This window comes from Amblyomma mixtum, chromosome 10 (genome assembly GCF_055824585.1).
Source record: "Amblyomma mixtum isolate Tamu chromosome 10, ASM5582458v1, whole genome shotgun sequence".
NCBI lineage: Eukaryota > Metazoa > Arthropoda > Arachnida > Ixodida > Ixodidae > Amblyomma > Amblyomma mixtum.
Genome location: NC_143021.1, coordinates 111,172,291 through 111,194,610, shown reverse-complemented (window position 1 = coordinate 111,194,610; position 22,320 = coordinate 111,172,291). Strand labels below are relative to the sequence as shown.

Genomic DNA, 22,320 nt, shown 5'->3' with positions numbered 1-22,320 from the left:
GCGAGGCGTTCCTTTCACCCCCAAAGTGCTATTAGGAACGACGACAACAAGTCTCGCCGGGTGGCCGCCAGCACGCCTGTTTCTACTGTGTATGGCTGCTAGCGACTTGAGGGTGATTGCTTTCGGGCCTGCCGCCATGGACCACAAGCACCGAGAGGACCCAGGTGCCAGCTGACTTTAATTACGGAGTTTGCCCGGTTGGAGTGCAGGAACAAAACCAGACCCCCTTCATAAAGTGCCTGCACGTGTAGAACGCCGCCGCCGCCTCGGGGAGACGAACGTTATCTTCCCCATTTGCCGTGACCGTGCCAGGGAACAAAGGGCCTCGTCTCCGGTTGCTCTTTGGCGTGCCCAAGCACCGCGACAAGCTGGCGGGCCTCATCTCCGACCCAAGCACGAGGAACCACTTTCGGCGTTTTCGTGACCTCGCGTCTGGCCTCGAGCGGCGGGTGGCATTTGATGATCAACAGATGTCGGTGACCCGCAGAAACCTTCGGCTGGCCGGAGGCCATCACCTACCGCCGTCAACGCTACCCCGACGACAACCTTCTTTCCGTCAGACTCCACATGTGAAGGGGGCGTGACCATGAGTGCAGTGTCGTGTGTGTGCGCACAGGTGAAAGCTCTAGGCCCCTCCCACTCCGGCAAGGGCGTCCTCAACCTAGGGACTTTAGGGAACAAGAAGGATATAAAACTCGACAACGGATGCGGCAGAATCGTCTCACTTCTAACCACCAATGTAAAATGTAAATAAACCTATTCTCCTTTCGCCATCTACCTCTTCGCTCAGCGGCACTCCTGTCCTGAACCCTCAACTCCAACAGTGCGTATTCGGGGATACTGCGGCAAGTAGGCCCTTGCATGTGTGCGCGCCTCTGTGTTTGTGCTTCGGTATTTTTAGTGGCCGGTTGTCAACGAAGCTGAGAACAATCAAGACAGCGGACGAGAAAACGACGAGCGGCGAGTAGTGTGTGTGCAAATACTCGACTGTGCGGTTGCGCGAGCAAGATGGAGCGAGGTGTATGAAGCTGCGAGCGTGCATTTATCTTGTAAATAAGTTTTCGTTGTATATATAGTCATTTTTTGTTTTCAACGTACGCATTCAACCGTTTTTTCAATCAATGTGTATATATTTTTAACACTACCAACCCCGAAGAACTCCATAGCCAGCTTTGTCTCGCGCGGTTCCGAATGATGGACATTCGGCGCTTCTTCAAGCGTCAGCGGTTGTCTGACGAAGCGTTATCCAAATGCGCCCCTGCAGATTCTGGTGTGATATGTGACAACGGTAAAAAGCTTTTATGCAAGCTTTTATCACCGGACAGTAGCTGATGTCGTCGACTCCATGGAAGGGACTCTGTCAACAGTGAGTTCAGGTAATGCAGCAGGCCGAGATGATTCCATTTCTCCTTTCTTGGGATTTAAGTCCGGATTTGACCAGAGCGATGCAACCTTTCATCACCGGACAGTAGCCGACGTCGTCGTCTCCATGGAAGGAACTTCACCAGCGAGCTCCGGTCACGCAGTAAGCCGAGACGATTCCCTTTCTCCTTGCTTGGGATCGAAGTCCGGAGACAACATCAAGAAAACAAATAACTTGCCTCAAGAATATGACTTAGGAGAGTTTCTAGGCAAAGCTAAACTCACTGGCATACCGGACTTTTTAAAGTTACGTCTTCTTACTAAGCCATGGTCACCAAATGTTACATACGATTTTAAGAAGGATGTAACACCTGGAAAGAGGCCTTTTCGACATCAATGGCTGGGAGATTACGCCCCCTGGCTTGCGTACTCAGCGACAGCGAAAGGCGCTATTTGTCGTTTTTGCGTCATTTTTCCTCCACGTGTTCACCGGGGTACTCAAGGAAGTTTTATCGTGCGCGCTTTCAGTAACTACAGAAAAATGCACGAGGCGTGCAGGGATCACGTAAAATCCCAATGGCACCAGGAGGCAATGACGGCCTCACAGAACTTTATGGATGTGATGAAAGGCAAGCAGCTACCCGTTGTAGAGCAGCTGAACAGAGCACTCCACGCGCAAGTTGAAAGGAACCGTGAGAAACTATTTCCAATAGTTTCCACCATTGTCTTTTGCGCGACGCATGACTTGCCAATTCGCGGCAAGCAGTCCGATAGTGGAGTCTTCAATGATCTGCTTGACTTTCGTGTAGAAGCTGGAGATACTCTACTTCAGGAGCACTTCGCTTCTTCTGCTGGCAATGCCAAGTACACTTCTGTCCGCGTCCAGAACGAGATCATCACAATCTGTGGCGACATCCTGAAAGAGCAGATAGTTACCGAAGCTAACAAAGCGTTTGCTTTTTCCGTTCTTGCTGACGAAACTGCAGATATTTCAGGAAAAGAGCAGATGTCTATAGGCGTTCGCTTTATTGACAAGGCGGGAGCCGAAGTGTGCGTTCGAGAGCAGTTTTTGGGATTTGTAGAGCTGGAGCAATTAAACTCCGCTTGCATCGCCGCGGCAATCTTGAAGTTTTTGACGAATGTCGGGCTGATTCTTTCGAACCTCGCTGGACAGGGGTACGATGGATGCTCTACAATGGCTGGAAAAGAAGCTGGAGTGAACAAAATTATACAAAAACAGTTCCCGAAGGCACTATTTTTCCACTGTGCAAGTCACAAACTAAATCTCGTCATCAACGATCTGAACGACGTCTCTGAAATTCGAAACACAATTGGCATAATCAAACAAACCATAAACTTCTTCCGCGAGAGCGTACTCCGGAGAAAATTGGTGCCGAACATTCCGATGCTGTGTGAGACAAGATGGTCTGCAAAATATAAGTCTATTAGGATCTTCTCTCAGCATTACGTGGCCATAGTCGAAGCACTCGAGGAGCTCGCGTCCACGGAATCATGCTCGAACGCTGCAACTAGACAACGAGCTCACATCCTCTACTGCGCAACAACAAGCTCATCTTTCATCGTCTGCTTGCATATTGTAGCGAAGTACAGCGCTCGGCTCGAACCAGTTACGAACATTCTGCAAGGTGTATCCATGGACTTCCATTCTGTGCATGACCACATCACTGAGCTGCAACGTATTTTTCGCGGCCACCGGACGAACGCTGTAGAGGAGTTCTCTAACATCATGAATGCAGCAAGGGAGGCAGCCAATCACTTAAATGTGGTGATATCTGTGCCAAGACAAGTCTCTCGTCAGGCCCACCGAGACAACTACGGGATTCAGTCGCCGGAGGAATACTACCGTGTGGCAATATATGTGCCGTACTTGGACTCCCTCACGCTTCTTTAGCTCGGCGCTTTTCTGAAAGCAATGAGAGGAGCTTCAAACTTCTCCAGCTGCATCCATCAAAAATGAAGCACTTGAGCCGTGTTGAGTTCGCTGTTCTCGCCGAAGAACTCCAGTGCTTTTACGGCATCGACAACTTCAAGGAAGAGGCCATCTCTTGGTACGAGATGTGGTGCAACAAAACTGGGGACCCATCAGAAATAACTTACTGCGAGCTTCTACATCAGGCCAAGACATTCTTCCCTGGTGTTGCAAAAGCCATTGAGGTGGCTCTGGCTTTGCCAGTTACTACCTGTACGGTCGAACGCTCCTTCAGTACAATGAGGAGAGTGAAAACGTGGCTACGCTCAACGATGACAAACGACAGACTGGACGGCCTTTGTATGATGAGTGTGCACCGAGAGCGTGTAATGAAGCACAGGAATGAATTTATCACCCGTGTCATCACGCAATTCGCCCAGAAAAATCCGAGGCGTCTACAGTTGCTGTTTACTGACTGACTGTCGTTGCGTGTTTGTGAACATATTGTGCTGTGTGCTGGTCATCAATCCGGGTGTGTCGAGAACCCGTATGCAGCAAGACTGAGCACTCTTCTCCACGAAGTGATAGTATCTTTTTGCATTTTTATTAATTTTAATTGTTTCTTCGTTGATAAACTCCAATGTATCTCTCCTAGCCACGCTTTAATTTGCTGTTTGTAATTTTTCTTTCATGTGTGTATTTTACTTATTTATTTTATTTATTTATAAATAAATAAATTTACTCCGCAAATAGTGCCTTTTTGCTACGAACATAACCCCCCCCCCCCCCCTCCGGCGCCAACAGCCAATGGGGCCCCCCCCTGAAAAAAATTCTGCGGACGCCCTTGGAATGGAACACCTTGAACACATCCATTGTTAGTAGTCCATCATTGAATTCCTTTAGCACACGTGTGGAAAATCAACTACTTATATCTTAGTATTTATTGAGTTCATATATGTCATTACCAAGTTATTCCTTCCGTTGTGTTTTCACTTGTGGTATTATTGTCCGCCAAAATCATGTCACATGCTCCTCATTCTGGTTTATTTGTTATTCGTATCTTCTAATGTATAATCTCGTGTCATATTTTTTATGTACTTTGATTAATTACCATTGCTATTTTTTTGTGTGTGCCTCTGTACTTTGAATGCCCTCCCTGTTACGATCCCTGATGGGATTGACAGTATCGAATAAATAAATAAATAAATAAATAAATAAATAAATAAATAAATAAATAAACAAACAAGCACTGATAAGATATTCGTACATGTTAAAGATTCTCTAAGCTTGAACAGCAACACGCAGTTTTTTGTGGGTGGTTAAAGAAAATAAATCGTCCGGTAATTCGTTAAAGATAGCAGGCACGTAATATTTTCTAGTTGCTTTGCCGTAGTGAGTGCGCACTCTCGGTTTATGACAGCGAGGAACATGTCTCAACGGTACCGGTTTCGTATTTATGTGTCTGTATGGGCTATTCCAAAAATATTTCAGTACTACAATTTGTTTAAAAATATTGTCAAAAGAAGGCAAACCGGCTGCGGTAAAGACACTGTTGGGCAAATTTTCCTGCGGCAAGTAGAGAACGCTTGTAGCAATGTTTGTAGCATGTGAAAGAGCAGTTAAAAAAACAACACATACCGTATCTTAAGACACTATACCCCCGAGCCTGGGCGACTAATTTTCTAATAGAGAATGGCATCATAGTTCGCAAATTAAACAACAAGCATGCAAAACTTCTGAGTTTCTTACAAATGTGAGTCATCTGAGTATTCCATGCCAAATCACTGTCTATGTATATACCAAGATACTTAACCGACGGGACGCTAATTATAGGTTGACAAGAACACAAAGAGCGGTATGAGGTGTGTAAATATATGGAACCTGCACTTGGTACATCTTTATGCGGGTTACGAAAACAGACAAGTCTGGATTTGGTGTTATTTATTTGTATTAAATTTGAGGCAAACCAATCACTAACTTTAATAGCGTCCTCCTGAAAATTAGCCAGGGCATATGAAAAATCAGGGTTCCTTGAGACTAGTAAAGTGTCATCGGCGTAAAGGAATATGATGGATGATTTCACATGGTCACATATGTCATTCACATATAAGTTAAACAACAAAGGAGATAAAATGGACCCTTGCGGGACACCACACAACACATTTACAGCGTCACTGCAGATAAGCCCAAACATGACTGCTTGAGAACGATTGTGAAGATAGTTTTCAATTAAAGACAAAAAAGGACCCCTAAATCCATATGAGTACAGTTTCGAACACAAAATTTGATGATTTACCGTGTTGAAAGCTTTTTTTACGTCCAAAAAAAGTGCGAATGCCACCTCCAGGCTTTGATGCAGCAAATCCGAGAGATTTTCCAATAGCACCTGTGTTCCTGACCCGCTGACAAAACCGTACTGATTCCCACTCATTAGGTAATGTTTAGTAATAAAAGCATTCATCACAGAAAATACATGTTTTTCCAATATCTGGGATACGCAGGAAAGAATAGATATAGGGCGGTAGTTTGCAATATCATTCTTCTTCCCACTTTTGTACAGAGGAACAACGCGAGCGCTCTTCAGTGATTCTGGCTATGTACCACTCCTAATTATGCCGTTTAAGATAAGCAGCAAAACATTTTTCAGAGCTGTAATGTTTCTTATCAGATCACCTATGAAAATGTTGTCAAGTCCGGCAGATTTGTTACGTTTCAGGCTAGACAAAATGCTGAAAAGATCAGGTTCTGTTATAAGAGGAAGGAAAGCCGATGGCGATACGCTTTTTGTCATTTTCGTCGAGCTCACAGTTTGGACTGCGGCCCGTTGCTCAGCGGAAAAAACGTTATTAAACTCATTCGCCAAAGTATGCGACACAACACCGAAATTGTGCTCCACTGATTCTTGAATGGAAAAGCGTTGGTTACCACGTAACTGATTAATCAGAGACCAGGTGCTCCTGACATCGCGACGAGTGCTGCGAAACTGCTGTGCAAAGAACTTTCTCTTTGATAAGCGAATACGTTCTGTTACCTTGTTTCTGATGCAACGATATTCCGCTCGAAGTTTGCCATTTTTTGGTGCCCTGCGGCATCGAGAACAGATAGCTTCTTTTTCTTTGATAGCAGCCAGGATTTCAGCAGTCAGCCACTGATAGCCAATTTTACGTTTCTTCACAACCAAAGTTTTTTTACACACTTTCTTTATTTCGCCTAATACCTTGACGAAACTGTCGTACGCGGTATCACTGGTGTTATGATAAATAAATGAATCCCAATCATATCCAGTAACATGATTATCGAACTTTTTTTGGTCTAAAATGGTCACGACACACCTGGTATAGTCCGTGTGTAGCGTAGAGACTGTTTTCGCAAGGCGACACGCAATGTACGAGGGGGTACCCAAAAGAAACCGGACTAAATTTTTTGGTCGGCAAAGCTTCTGTGGGACCGCGTTTTGCCACTAGGAGCGCATAGAACGACCATTCCAAAGTCAGTAAGCCGAGTGCCGTCGTTGAAGGAGGTCAGACTAGTTTAGGCAGAGTTTTAGAGTGGCGACTGTTTTGTGTGAATGTCGCTTTTGCAAAGGCTGATTTTCGTGAACAGCGTGCGCCGGTGAAATTCTGATTTTTGCTCGGAAAAAGTTGAATGGAAACTCTTGAAATATTAAGAATGACGTGCAAGGACGATGCTATGGGGACAACTCAAGTGTTCCTGAATCGAATCCGGAATCAAAGCAACAATCATGCCAATGGAAAACTTCAAATTCACCTCGCCTCAAGAAAGCTCGTCAGGTGAAACCAAACCTCGAAACAATGCTGATTTCTTTTCGACGTGAGAGCAGTCGTTCATTGATAATTTGTTCCGCAGGGTCAGACAGTTAGCCAGGCTTTCTACTTGGATGTTTTGAAAAGATTCGGCAACAGTGTGCGGTGGAAGGGGCCAGATTTGTGGCGGTCGAGTGACTGGTTTTTCCATCATGGCAATGCTCCTGCTCACACAGCCCTGTCTCTACGACAATTTTGGACCAAAAATGGCATGACCCCTATTCCTCAACCCTCATACTCTTCCGACCTTGCCCCGTGCTACTTTCTTTGTTTCCTAGAATGAAAAAATAGGTGAATGGAAAGCGTTTCACTGATGTTGCTGAGTAGAAGAAAGAAACGACGGAGGCACTGTCAAGCATCACAAAAGATGAATTTAAACAATGTTTTGAAAAATGGAATGAAAGATTCGACAAGCGTATCATTGCAAGTGGGGAATACTTTGAAGGAGATTGAAGGTCTGTGCTTAAAATGTGAACAAATAAGTTCAAACAAAAATAAGTCCGGTTTCTTTTGGGTACCCCCTCGTAATAGTGATCTGCAAGTTTCTGTCTGATCACGGCTCCGGATACTGAGATGTCCGACGCACGGACGTTAGCATGGTCAATGCAAGTACTTGTGATGCGATTGTTAAGAAATTCTTCTCTGGTAGGATCGGCAACCTGTGGTTCAATGCCAAATTCCGTGAGCATGGTTAAGTATTTTTCAGTGCCATAGCGATCGCCCTTCATCAAATCGATATTAATATCCCCTTTCATGCACAGATTATTCCCAACAAAATTGGTTTTGAATATTGTTTGTAATTCTTCAATAAATGCCGACGCATTCAGACTAGGAAGTCAATACATAACAAGAAAGTAAAATGAAAAAGCATGATTGGATATTTCAAAGGGCATGACCTCCACTGTGCCGAAGGAAACACTAACCTCGGAGACCATCATTGATTCCTTGAAGAATACCGCAATGTCACCACCCCTGCTGTTGTTGCGTGTGAGGAAGTAGGCATGGTAACCGGGAAGCCTAAAGACATCGGTTAGAGTCCCGGTAATGTTAATTTCCGTTAATGCAAACACGTCAGCAAAGTCACTGAGAGCACAGGCCGTAACCGCAAATTGATCCCAGTATTTCCTGATGATCCGGATATTAATGTGAAGGATGGTGCAAGAACAACCCAACGCTGGCTGAAAGGTCTTCACAAAGGAGTCGAAACCTGGAAACGACATACTCTATTCAAGGAAGTACAAACCTTAAACCATCTTATCAACGTCACTTATTGACGTGATCTTTAGAGCAGTAGCACCCTCTGTCTTCCTCGCAAATATTTTCCTGTTTCGCACCCAGGCAAACTTATATCCCTTTGCTTTGCCTTGAACCCTAGTCCTCCAAAAAAGTCAGTCACTGTTCGCACGAGTCAGATTCTCACTGAAGAAAATGTCAGGAATAGTTTTGTTTCCAGCCAAAGAATATAGTCAGCGGCGGAGTGTGCGATAGCTAAGGCAGTTGCTGTCTCTGAACCGCTGAGGCGCTGAACCACTGAGGGTCAGCGCCCCTGTCCGTGTCGTCCTTCTTCTTCCTTGTCTGTTGTCCTTTTTTTGGGGCTGGTTCCTCTGAAAACATCGGTTTCTCCGACCACAAAGCTTCCTTCATGACAATCAAGAGCTGTTAGTGGAGTGCTTCTTCTTCAATTAGGAATACGTGTGAAAAATAACAAGTTGTATATACATGCCTTGCTCGAATTCTTTTCCTCAATCTGTCGAAAATCTGAAACAGCTTTTGAGCTACGCTCAAATTCCTCATTAGGGAGTCACGTAATCGTCGGCAATTTTTTTATTAAGGCAGAAGCCTTTAATGCCTCATCGATTTAAGCAGTCGTCGCCAGAAATGTCACGCTTTTCAATTGGTCGAGGTGGACGTGACGTTACAGTGCGCGACTTTCAATCGGGGCCAGTTGTACTCGGCTAGTAACCATACAACCAATTAAAGGGATGCTATAGTGATGTTCCAAGTAAAATAAATATATAAATAAATAACACCCAGTAGAAAATTGGTCAATTTGGGAAATCGAACCGGGGTCACTGGAGTGCGATACGAGCACGCTAATCACTCCGCCATGCATGCTCGATGGTTAAATGAATAAAGGCGCGTCTAGTGAATACGGTGTCTTCGTTCACTCTCATCTTACTCCCTTCTCTGAAGGGAAAATAAAAAGAATAAAAAGAATTAAATACAAAAAACAGAAAGAGAAAAATAAAAAAGTGAAAATTTAAAAATGGAGAAGAAAAAGAAAAAAATGCAAACCAGAGCGCAAGGAAAGGCTATCGCCTTTCAGCACTTTACAGAGCCAAAGTGCCCCCTGAATTTTTTACGGCGCAGCGTACACAGCGTTTCGGTGGATAGCCGTCGGCGTAGTTACTACGACTACGTCGGTAAAGGGTGTCGGAAATAATCGGAGGATGCAACCGTTTGCCGCACATTTTCCCGAATAGTGTCATACGATTGAGCGTTTCGTAGAGCATAAACTTGCTAGATAAATTAGGACCTATCTGTTTCCGGATAGGCTCTGTGTTGCCGGAATTGGGTCCCCTGTGACGTCATCAGTAATAGGACGTCATGAGACATTAGCAAAGGTCTAGGTGGTAATCGAAAACGGGCCGCCGGCGTGCGAGATGACGCGACAGGATTGCGCAAAATTTAGAATGATAACGTGATACGTAAGTGATGACATCACACGCGCTGAGTTACAATCGCTGCAACATTCAGACAGGCGAACGGAGGCATGATCGAAAGAGAGGCGCCCACCTTCCTCCCTTCTCTTACGGCGTGGCTCAGGTGTCCACTGAGATATGTGAGACAGGTACTGCGTCATCCCCTTTCGTCAAAAACCAATTTACCAATCTACGCATGGCGTAAAACCTCCTCCGCCTAAACAATGACGCCGGTTTGAGCAACAGATATCGAGGGGATAGACGGAAAGATATCATCACTGGTTGACCTCAATGTGATCCCAGTTTTCCTGAATACATTCACCAAAACTATTAGCACCCGCTCGTCGCATAGTATTTCGTGGTTTCATAGCATTTCTCTTTGCATACAGCTTACATTTGCACCTTCAGTTGCATGCTTTAAAGCGCTCTTGAGGTGTCCACAGAGATTTCGATATTTGAGCGCTACTGCGCCCTTTCTTTTCCCCAAAAACATTTCCTTCCCTCAAACCTCGTGCTTTCGCAATCCTCCACGTAAGCAGACTTAAGTGCCCTCAGAATTTTTTTTACAAGTTCTTGGCGTCGGCTTATCGTTATGTGAGCGTTGTTCCAAGCTTCTGATACGCTCGAGGAGATATTGCGTATACAGGGTGGCCAGTTTTTCTAATCGAATCTCACCTCCATCCTCCAACACATCTGCTGTTGTCTGATCCTCACATGCTGCTTTCGCCCATTGCATTGCTCCTAAGGCTTCCTTTTTGTTTCGTTACTCGGGCGGAATGTCCCATTGCTGTGTAATACTGCTTATCTCATTAATGTCCTGATCACGTTGGCTACTCTATAGATTTGCGTAGGTCTCTTGGGCCACTTTAAATATCTCATCCATCCATATTAAGTTTGGTTATGTCCATTACATTGAACCTTTTGATTAATTTTGACAGTTCTGCGAGTTCTATTCTGTCTGCGGGGTTGGAAGTGCCTTGTTGGAAATAGAGATTTGTGGCTTGCCATTAGCAGTAGTTATTTCAGTTCTTAGAATTTAGAAAACTCGCTTACCATCGTTCCTAAGGGTCCAAAAATTTTGGCAATTTCGCGTGCGTATCGAAACTCGCGCACTGGCGGTATACGCAACTCCCTCTCATTTCATTTATACAACCTCCCTGCTATCTCTTTATTTCAACTGTCCCAGCTCAGGTGCTTTCCCGGCATCTGCGATGGCAGATGCCGGGGCTAGCAATAATCTTTTGCTTTCTTTATCATTACTTCAAAATAAAAACCATTACTACTGTTACGCAAGACGACTCCTAAATGTGCACGTCACTCCATGGTGCGTATTCCAGGTGACCACATTTCTCCCTCTCGGACTGCGGCGCTCACCGCTGTTCGCTGATCCCCGATGCGACTGCAATCGCTCCGCCAAAGCTTAGCCGCCCTTCTTGCAAAAAAGAACGAAACTCTTGAGGGAAGAGCGGCTAGGCTACAAGAAGAGCATGTTGGTCTATACAATGAAGGCGAGAAGACGTGAACAGCTTCCTCTCTGTTTCCTTTACCCCGTGCTTTTCGAGCGAGGCCCTGAGGCATTTCACGGTTAGGTATGGCCACTTGCACAGCCCCTCGCGTTATTTTCTGACGCTTTACGTTGTCAGCGCTTTGATTTATCAACTGGGCGAAGTAAGTAAAGCTCGGACTTGTTCCATGAAAGGGACACAAGCGAACGGTGATTTTTTTTTTTTTTTTTGCTAGCATGGGCTGAGAGCTATAATCCGGACGAGCCTTCGTCCTGTCTCACTTCTTCAGTCTTCTTGGTATAAATCATCGAAACGCGTACATGCAGGAATAAGAGGATCGCTCCAGCTGCGGTACGTACACCTGGCACTCACGAAAGAGACATGCACGATCGCTTAAGCATTGAAGAGTCTGCTTGCGTTTCTTCTGCTGGACGACAGACGAACCCTTTGTTTGTTCTGGCGGGATACGAAGCATTGTGGTGGTAATAATCTGTGCAATTTTCCGAGGATTCGCATCGTGCGTGCACCAAGTTATTTGAAGCATGCGGCAGGCCAGCACACCCGGAATGACTGCCGCCCAGCGCACTTTTCCAGCCCGTAATTGTAGCCACGAGAGCTTCCGCATATCCGGGTGTGAGCGCAGCTGCGCGCGGTAATCTTTCCGGTGCGAAAGCCTCTCTCCGATAACTGTTCACAGCCGTGCAGACAACCAGCAGACAAAGACGCAGCTCACCGAGGAGCGATAAGATAAGAAAGGCGACCTTGCGTACCGGCCTTCCCTGCGAGGCTGGTCACAATGGGCGACCTTGGTGGGGGGCCCCTCGGGTCCGGCCCCTGGTGGGCAACAATCTCGGCGTTCTTTTTCCGCCCGTCAACATGCCAGTGTTCCGTGAAAAGCGTCTCTCCTTCGGCCGCCGATAGCGTTATCGGTCGTCGACGGTTTTTGCACTCCGGTGTGGACACCTGACGGAACTCGCGTGCAACGACAGCAACGGAGTACGCAGCTGATATTTTCCGAAGAAAACGGTGGTCGACGAGGAAACGACATAAAATATGTAGCTTGACAGTGCGAATTAACCCATGGGGCGAAATCTGCTCGGCTTGAGCTCGTATAACGTTGAGGTTTGGGCGTGTTGGTATCACGTGACATGAAATTTCTAGCGCATATCCATACCAAGCCGATGAAGAATGACAGGAACACACGAGTGCTAACTTGCAACAATTTATTATGAACCGCACAGCGGAATATATAGGCGAGTCTCGGCCTGACATCACGCCTGCGCAACCAACAAGGTAATCAATTACAACGCAGGTATTGCAATTATTTCGAGGACAGAACGATAGACGCCTTGGACGCATAGACATCCCCCAAACGGCCAATCAGCTCCGCCTCGATGATTTCGGCACAGGTCCTCCCCAGAAGAAGTTCACAATAGGGCAACGCGGTGAAGTATGGGAACCTAGAGGTGGACTATAGCTGATGGATAGGTGCGGCGTAAGGACATAGTAGGCGAGCAGAGTTGATCAGGCAACAAACGTGAGCTACTGACATCCTAGCTGAAAGAAATAGGAAATGGTAAGGAGGAGATTGTGGAAATGTGAAAGGATGATGACCTCTCAGAGTAGCTGAGGTGAGTCCACGGGAGAGGAAAGTGTAGCAAGAAACTGCATTTTCGAGTCTACTGTGGCATCATTGTAAATAGGTTTGATGTATTGTATTGTATATTGTTCCTGTTATTTATGTGCATCTCTGTTGTTGTGTAGGCGGTCAGGGTTACACTGTTGTTGTCCTTTTTCGTTCCTTGTTTTGATGGGGATATTCAGCTCACCTTAAGCTTGATGTTCGCGAAACACACTGCTGTCGTTGTATTCATGAGGCACTGGGTGCTACTTCAAGCTGCATTATGCAGCTTTTTGCCCAGTGTCCCCCTTTTCCACTGTAATGTGTGCGGAGAAATAAACTTTCAATTTCAATTTCAAAAACGGCAGACAGGTATGTGGATTAGATACTACAGAGGTTGCGGTTTTAAGGTGGCCTGAGCTGGCCACACGACAGGCTTCATTGAAGGAGGGATTTGGGAGAGACCTTTGTTTTGCAACGAATGCAAGGCTATCACCCGCCGCGGTGGCTGAGTGGTTACGGCGCTCGGCTGCTGACCCGAAAGACGCGGGTTCGATCCCGACCGCGGCGGTTGAATTTCTTTGGAGGAGAAATTCTAGAGGCCCGTGTACTGTGCGATGTCAGTGCACGTTAAAGAACCCCAGGTGGTCGAAATTTCCGGAGCCCTCCACTACGGTGTCTCTCATAGCCTAAGTCGCTTTGGGAAGTTAAACCCCGTAAACCAAACCAAACGAATGCAAGGCTATCATAACGATATGCAGTTGGCGTGAGGGGGGTAGCCTACTGTTCTTCACGTAGTGGTGACGTCATCTGCACACAACCGCCTCGTCTTCGCCGCGTCGAGCCTCAACTATTACTCTCGGCGAAACTGCAAAGCTACACGTTAATAAGCAGCGGCGGGATGTCGTTTTCTGAGAACACGCAGTGCAACCAAAGTGTAGAGAAGAGTAATCGAACAGCGGCCACCGCGTTTCGATGCCTCCGCTCATTACTCTTTTCTATGCCGTGTTTCGATGTAGCCGAAACGCAAAAGGCGACCGTGTGCTGTGCGATGTCAGTGCTCGTTAAAGATCCCCAGGTGGTCAACATTATTCTGGAAACCCCCACTGCAGCACCTCTTTCTTCTTTCACTGCCACCTTCGTCCCTTCCCTTACGGCGGGGTTCAGATGTCCACCGAGATATGTGAGAAAAATTGCTGCGCCATTTCCTTTCATGAAAAACCAATTTTCTGGCCCCTATGACGGGGCTTCAGCATTTTCTGACTTCTGCCTTGTGTTGCTGAAGTGTATGCCCACAATATACCAGAATTCGTTAGTTGTGTCCGGTCCTTGAGAGCTTGAATCAGGCAGACATCCACTCTTTCCCTTTCCTCCAAATGTGCTGACCTGCGACGTGGTCTTTTTTCATTACCGCAGGCAACCCGATCGACTGCGGTGCCAACATATCCTGGCTGTTCCAGGGCGATGTGCGCCACAAAATCAGCGGCACGTGCACGACACCGCGCCACCTGGCGGGCGTCAGCATCAGCGAACTGAACGACACCAGGTGAGGCCGCAGACTGAGTCACGCGCGCTGGCTGCCAAATGTGCAGCGTCTCTTGATGCAGCCACGAGCCCCGAACCGTGCCTTCAACCAAGGCGGCAATGGCCCTCAAAAGGCTGGACACCTGCCCTTGTTCATTTCCTTTGGTTTCGAGCAGTTGATCTTCGGCAATAACATGTTTTTGTAGTGACACACGATGACAGAATAAGTAAGTTTCTAGAGATGAGCGGAAAACTGTTCATAAAAATATGGCTACTCAGGACATAGAAGGACTTCAGAAAACACGAGGCGCTCTTCACTAACAACGGTGTCACCGCAGATAGCGAACAGCTCAACAGCGGAAGCGCTCATAATCAGATTTTTTCTGAGGCTGTTGTGCACTTGTTAACGCAATGCACCTGCTTATAAGCGCCCATTGGCTTAAGTGCCTAATTCTCTGCTCGTTGCTTTTGTCTTCTGCAGGTATTCAAGATAACAGGATTCGAGACAGCGCACCGCGTTGGATTCAAGAAAGCGTCTGCGTCTTAGGGTCGAGCGGAACAGTGCTCTGTCAACACCGACGAAGCTTGGCCCAGGGAGTCGACCGTCGCCTCCTAACATCGCATCGTTCACACCATACTCCATCAACGCACCAGCTTCTTCTCAGCGCGAACCGGCAAGAGACAGCGTGGTTGCGCCCGCCGAGGCCAGGCCGAAGACAAGCCGACGATATGGACGGTCAACTGTGGTCGCTGGTTTTGCCTCAGATCGCGTGACTGTTCTCGTGACTCCCGATGTTGCCAGCAGCTTCAGTCAGGAGGCGCCGCTTGGCACGGTGCGCGTTCTGCAAGGATTCGTGTGCCGGAAGAGAGACGACACAGTCCGGTGTAGATTGACGCCCGGCCGCGTGCAGCTCGGATGTGCCGAAACATCCGACGTTCCCTGGTTTTGCGTGTGCATCCCCTACATTTTCTACCGGCAGGACTGTGCGCCCGAGTCTGCCGAGTGGTCTCGCCTTAAGCAGTGGGGTTCCCCCGCATCTGCTCGGAAGTGGAAATGCGCTTATATTACCCTTGAAACCGGGCAGTGCCTTGAAAGAGATCCTCCGCGCTCTTTCAAAGGACACACCGGCAATGCAGCTGTTCTAAAGAAAATTATTGTTAATCAGGTATGTCTTACCTAGCGCAAACAAAGAAAAAAGTAAATGCATTCGCAGCGACAGTACCTATTGCAACCGCGCTAAAACGACGCAGGACAAGAAAGGAAAGCACAGGACAAGACGCGGCTTAGTGGTTTGAGCGCCCGTCTCGGCTGCGGGAGGTGGGTGGTTCGAAACCAACCCACCGCCGGGCACCCACCGATCAAAAGGGTACAAGCGTCCCCTGGCCTGGCGCTCGGCTTCCTTTAGGGGTGTACGTTTGGGAGAAGTGAATATGCAATATGCACTCCATTGTCAACCACCAACTAGCCCGCCTTCACTTGTTACATGCGACAGTACCGCCGGCTGGGACGAGAAACTGTGCGCAGCTTTCTACGTGGAAGCGCTAAGGAAAAATGCAAGTTCCAAAAGAGGCGCCGTTAAATGCGCGAAAGACGGAAGGGGATAACATTATTTCACAAACCGAAGAAGCGACATAACGCCAAGATCTGAATGGTGTCGCTTCTGTGAATGCGCAGTAGATTTGAGAACGCTGCTGTTCGCCGAATACGGCGCACCTTGCATTGGCAGGGTCCGGTGCTTCGGGTGTAAATAGAGCCATCCTTATTGCCGACCAGTCTTTCTCCTTGTGTCTTTTTTTGTTTTCCCTAATATTTAATTCAATGTCCTAAGTTGTGAAGAGTGTTTGCATTGTGTGGTATCAGTACTAATGATGACTCCGAGATCTGAGTGCACGACGATTCACGGTTTGAGAGATCAGCTGCGCGGGCTCAACACTGGCCACGGGCACCTTTCCTATCCAGTCAGAAGTGATGTCAGTTGTGGCTGAGATTGAACTCACTATGGACGTCGGTAACGAATTTCGCAGCTTACGCTTCCTTAAGGACTGCAGCATTGGTGGACACGAAGTGCAAGACGCAGGCCTAAGTGGAAGAAAGAGCCCTGCTCGCTTTGTCGAAAGCAGGAGCAACGTGAAAGAGCCAGTTTAACACGTCCCGAATGGCTCACCCATGTCGCAGGCATCGTGAGCCACGTCCTAATTTTTCCACAGCTGCCTATCTTGCTGAAGGCAGTTACTACACTGCTGGAAACGTTTCTGCTGGATGCCGAAGCTACGCGCAACCGTTTTCTGGTCATGTAAATATGGCAGTAATAAATGATTTTAAGCAAAGGGTCACTGTGCCTCTTGAGTTCGAAGAAATGCTTTTCCTTTATTTAAGTTCATAGTAAACAGCGCAAAGGCACAAGGCCAAAAAAGAAAGAGAGAACGACGGGAGGGAAGACGAACACAGCTCTGACCGGCAACTGTATTCACCGACACCCACACAGCTTAAATATCATCAGACCAACGCAGGCGCACACAGTACAGGGGAAAGCAAGGAAACAAAGCAAAAAACCATTAAGCGTTCATTCCAGAAACCTTAAAAGAAGCTTCTTTTCTGTGTGATACAATACAACTGACGTGTCACTAACACAGTTTGAACCAGCTTTCTTGATATAATACGCCTCTATCGTTTTCCCGTGTGGTTTGCAGTTTGCTCCTGCTAAGAACCTTCACGCTCGAAAACCTCGGAGTACAGCCCTTGCAAGTACTGCAGTGGCCAAGAAGGTTGGCCCCTTCCCTTTTTTCTAGATCTTTTGCGTTCTCCCTGGGTCGGTAGTTGATGCAACGCCCTGTCTGTCCGATGTACGATCTGCCACATGTGAAAGGAATTTCGTACACAACGCCAGCGGCCCAATCCACAAAACGGTTCCGGGGCCTCTTTTTGCATCCAGGCGTTCTGTTGTCACTGGTGATGCGTCGGACCAGCTGTCCCAGCTTTCGAGGGGCTGAAAAGACCAACGGCACCTTGTGCCGGTTTGCCACCTTCTTGAGGCCATGGGAGACCTTGTGCACGTAAGGCATCACTTCAGGCCTTACTTTATCCTGCGGAGCGGATATTGCCTCCTTGTCATGCCTGAGCTCAATCTTCTTCAGGAGCGTTTCTCCCATTGCCATAACAACCGCCCCAGGAAAGCGTGCGGCCTCAAGCCTAGCCAATTGATTACTGAAGCTATTTGCATATCATGTACAGATTATTTTCAGAGTGCCGATTCCAAGCAGAATTGTGCAATCCCCCTCTTTACTATTTTTGAATGGGATGAAGTATACGGGAGCAGTTCTTTTTGTGCTCTGAGTGAATACGACCAGCAGACGTGCCTACTAGAGAACCTGATTCTTAAGTCCAAGAACTGCAGGCTGGCTTCAACTGGGAGCTCGTGAGTCAAAGTGAGTCCTTGCCATACTTTTGGAAGTCATTCAGCACACTGTTCAGTGTGTCCTCATCGGGAATAGTACAGTTTTTGATTAAAACAATTAAGTCATCCACGTAACGAAACATTCTTCGAACATAGTCAATCTTAGATTGGTTAAAAATATCGTGCAAACTCCGGTCAATACTAGCTAAAAAGTTATTACACAGAACAGGGGCAACACATGACCCATTGTAAATCCCCTTCTTTTGCAGATAAAACTCACTGTCAAAGGCAATAAACGTACTACATAGATAAAATTCTAAAAGCGCTAAAAAATTTTTCACCGTCGTCCCCGAACCATTCTCAAACCACACGGACCGTTATCATAGATACATTTCTCGACAGCAACAAAAGGTTGGAAACGCGAGGTGTATGGAAGCTTTCGGGGTACAAAAGCTACGATAGCGGGAAGGGAAGTAAAACCCAGGTCGTGCCGTACGTCAAAAGCAACGTAGCCGTCGTCCAGCACGAAGTAGGCAACAGGGAGACCGAAACGGTCTTTGTGGAGGTCCTGACCGGCAAAAAGAACCGAGGCAGCATATTTCTACTCAATGTGTACAGCTCCCCGAGGTGCACGAAGGCGAGGTTTGGCCCGATATTTAAGAGAGCGATTAGCGTGGCAGGTAAGAACCCGCTAATAATAGCCGGCGATTTTAATGCCAGACATCGAGAATGGGGTTACACGACCAGCAGCCCGAAGGGTGAAACGCTTTTGGAAGACATCAATGAGTCAAACCTCTACATCGCTAACGACATCACATGCCCGACGAGGGTGGGCAACAGCGCGTCAGTGGACACAAACCCGGACTTGACTTTCTGCCATAGAACTGGTATAGTCCAGTGGACGAACAAGCATCAGGATCTCGGTAGCGACCACTACGTGCTAGAGGCAGAACTAAGCAGGAAAGTGAGCGTTAAGCCCGCTGTCTATCGGAAGGAAACCCAAGTGGATTGGGATAAATTCAGACAGATCAGAGAACGGGAACAAATTGGGGATATTGAGTGCATTCAAAATTGTGCCACCCAATTAATTAACCATGTAAACGAAGCCACCGAAGAAGGCGATGGATAGCAGGCTAATCGGCATGTTCAAAAAGAAAGAAGAGCAAACGAACAAACTCAAAAAGCAAAAGTGGAACCGAAATCTCAGGAGAGAGATAGCCAGACACAACGTCGAAATAGAAAAATACGCTCGGAAACTCGAGTCGCAGCGTTGGGATAACAAATGCGACGAGATGGAGGCCACCATGAATGGGGCCAAGACCTGGCAACTGCTCAGGTTCCTGACAGACCCCAGTAAGTCCAAAACGGCTGCCAACATAGAGCAGGTCAAGGCGAGGTATAACTTTAAGGGTACGGACAAAGAGCTCATCGAGAAGCTCAAGTCCACGTACGTAGCTCCCCCCGCCAGAGCGCATTACAGAGATTACAACGGACCGGCGAACAGCGAGCTTGACGCGCCCATAACAGTGGCAGAAGTCAGAGCGGAGCTGCACGGCCTAAAGAGACGATCGGCCCCCGGGCCGGACCTCGTTAATAACAAGATGCTAGGCAATCTGGACGACGAATCGATCAGAGCCCTAACCGGATACCTAAATAAGGTGTGGGAGAGTGGTCAAGTACCCCAAGAGTGGAAGAGGGCTAAGATCACCCTAATCCACAAGCAGAGAAAACCACCGGGCTTAGAGAATCTCCGCCCAATATCACTAACCTCCTGCGTAGGCAAACTACTAGAGAAAGTCATTCAGAGGAGGCTAACCACATACACCGAAGAGAATGATGCGTGGCCGGCTGAATTGGTCGGATTCAGGCACGGCCTCTGTACGCAAGATACCATGCTCAGACTACATAACGATGTAGTCAGCGACTTGAGGAAAAAAAATACGAAAGCCATTCTAGGCTTAGATCTCAATAAAGCTTTCGACATCGTCAGCCACGACGCCATTCTCGACGGGCTAGCTGAGCTAGGAGTAGGCGAAAGAACCTACAACTACATTAGATCATTCCTGCGAGACAGGACGGCGATCATCAGCTTTCAGGGCTTAACATCGGAAGAGTTCCCGCTGGGCAATAGAGGCACTCCGCAGGGGGCTGTGCTCTCACTCTTCCTTTTTAATATCGTAATGAGGAAGCTTCCCCGCAAGCTTGGGCATCTCGATGACTTAAAACTAAGCATCTACGCGGACAATGTGACCGTCTGGATTTGCAAAGGGAACGACTCGTACATCACATCCAGGCTCCAAGAGGCAGCAGATATAATAAGCAAACACGCAGAGGACGTAGGTCTATGCTGTTCACCAGAAAAATCGGAGCTCCTGGTAATGACCAGCAGTAGCGGGAAGATAACTCCAGATATCAAAATTAAAGTCAACGGGAACGAGGCCCCGAAAGTAGATGAAATTAGAATATTAGGTATGATTATCAACCGCAGGGGTAGTAACAGAAGCCTGATTAAGAAATTAAAAGACCAGGCGGAGCTCGTAGTCAGAGTTTTTAGAAGACGTCCAACAGAAGGAGTGGCCTCACGGAGGCTAGTAGACTCAGACTCGTACAAGCTTTTGTCACGAGCAGAATCTGCTACGCGACTCCATTCCATTCCATCAACAAGAGCGAAGAACCGGAAATAAACACCATAATTAAGAGATGCACGAAGTGCCCTCTAGGGCTCCCCATAACTACTTCTAACGACATTCTAGAGAAAATTGGGTTGCATAATGAGTGGAAAGAGCTGGCTGAGGCGGTCAGGATATCCCAGAGAGAGCGACTCGCAGGAACGACGGCAGGTAGACAAATTCTCGACTGGGTAAACCTACTAGCGCCCGGGGAAGGCGAAAGTGTCAGGGAAAGCATAGATCGAGAAATCAGAAAGCATCTATACGTCTGCCCCATACCGAATAACATGCACCCCGTACACGACGAGGGGAGAAGGAAAAGCAGAGCTAAGCACCTCGCTAACAAATTGGACAAACTCCCGCCAGGATCGATCGCCTACACCGATGCAGCGATCGGGAAAGAAGGCGACGTAACCTCGGTCGCCCTATTAGACACCGGGATGACCATAGGAATCGAAAGAAACCGAGATCTACCGCCAGTAGAGGCGGAGGAGATTGCAATAGCCATTGCCATTGCACGATCAGGCGTGAAACACGTCGTCATCGATAGCAAAGCGGCGGTTAGGAATTTTAGCAAGGGTAGAGTCAGCAATGGTGCTGCCAAAATTCTGAACGAATCGTCTCTCGCCGAAAGCGTGACTATAATCTGGACCCCAGCACACGCCGGTCTCGCCGGCAGCGAGGCTGCCCACACGCTCGCCCGCTCCTCATTACCTCGGGGTGCTGCGGACGCCTCCACAACATCATCCAAAAGCAAAGAAAGTATTGGTACGTTTAGGGATGTAACCGAAAATCTAAAGAAAGACCGGAGGATATATCCGCCACCGGATAGATCCCTGAGTAAAAAGGAGTCGTACGACTGGAGAAGACTCCAAGCTCGAAATTTCTTCTCGCCCCTGTGGAGGAGTTGGACGGGTGCCAGAGGGCGGAAGAGGGACGGTGCAGAAACCGAAATTTGTAAATTTTGCGGCCACGTGGCAACATTAGATCACATAATTTGGAGATGCGTCCGTGCCCCAGGGCACCACGCGATTAAAACTAGCGATGAATGGGAGACCACGCTGAGAAGCTCCGACGAAAAAACTGAGCGCTTCGCCGTCCGCCTGGCGGCCGAGGCTGAAGATCTCTTCTCCTAGACGGGATCGGCTGTCCTCCGTCCGCGGTGCGACAGACTGCCTCCCCGGACGCCTGCGTGCGGACCCGGAGGTGGCTGCCGCGCCATATTCGGCGGAAATAAATGTTCTTCCTCCTCCTCCTCTTGATGCGAAATGGAAAAGAAAAGACCGTCAACGTCGACCGAAAATGGACATCTTATATCCAGGTTTTCTTTCAGGAACTTCACTACATCGGTTGAACTGTTTGCTATAAAAAGATCACTAATCCTAAGACCATTCAATACACTTTGAAGGAATCTGCCGGCATTGTACTGCCATGTGCTCCTTTCACTTACAATTATGCGAAGAGGCGCACCAATTAAATGGGTCTTCACAGAGAAAAACACCTGCAACCCACCACTATCGCTATTGGTGATCGTGCTAACAAGCGGTAAAGGCTGTAAACACTCGTACAAGTCTGTGAATTTGGCTTTAAACTTTGTATCTCATTTTTTCACGGCTACAAAATTTTTCCTGACTGCTTGCAAAGCTTTTTCATTACAAGCAGCTCTAGGCATGGCTACTAAGCCAGTGACTTTGTCTGCATGCAAAAGACGGCGATCCTTATCTGTAAAAAGTTCACTGTACCTTCTAAACATTTCCTATTCTTGTCACGTCTATTAAGTTTAACGTT

At 47.5% G+C, this 22,320-nt stretch overlaps 1 protein-coding gene across 3 annotated transcripts in view; it reads left to right on the top strand.

Annotated features, from left to right (window-relative positions):
- LOC149326674 (protein artichoke-like) overlaps positions 1 to 16,241 on the top strand; it is a 269,121-nt gene extending 252,880 nt beyond the window's left edge. For all 3 annotated transcript variants that reach the window (XM_089563880.1, XM_089563881.1, XM_089563882.1), the window contains exons 3-4: positions 14,361 to 14,490; positions 14,950 to 16,241. In XM_089563880.1, coding sequence (XP_089420006.1) covers positions 14,361 to 14,490; positions 14,950 to 14,962 — 143 coding nt within the window. In that variant the 3' untranslated portion in view covers positions 14,963 to 16,241. The remainder of the gene's footprint in view (positions 1 to 14,360; positions 14,491 to 14,949) is intronic.
- Positions 16,242 to 22,320: the final 6,079 nt, after the last annotated feature.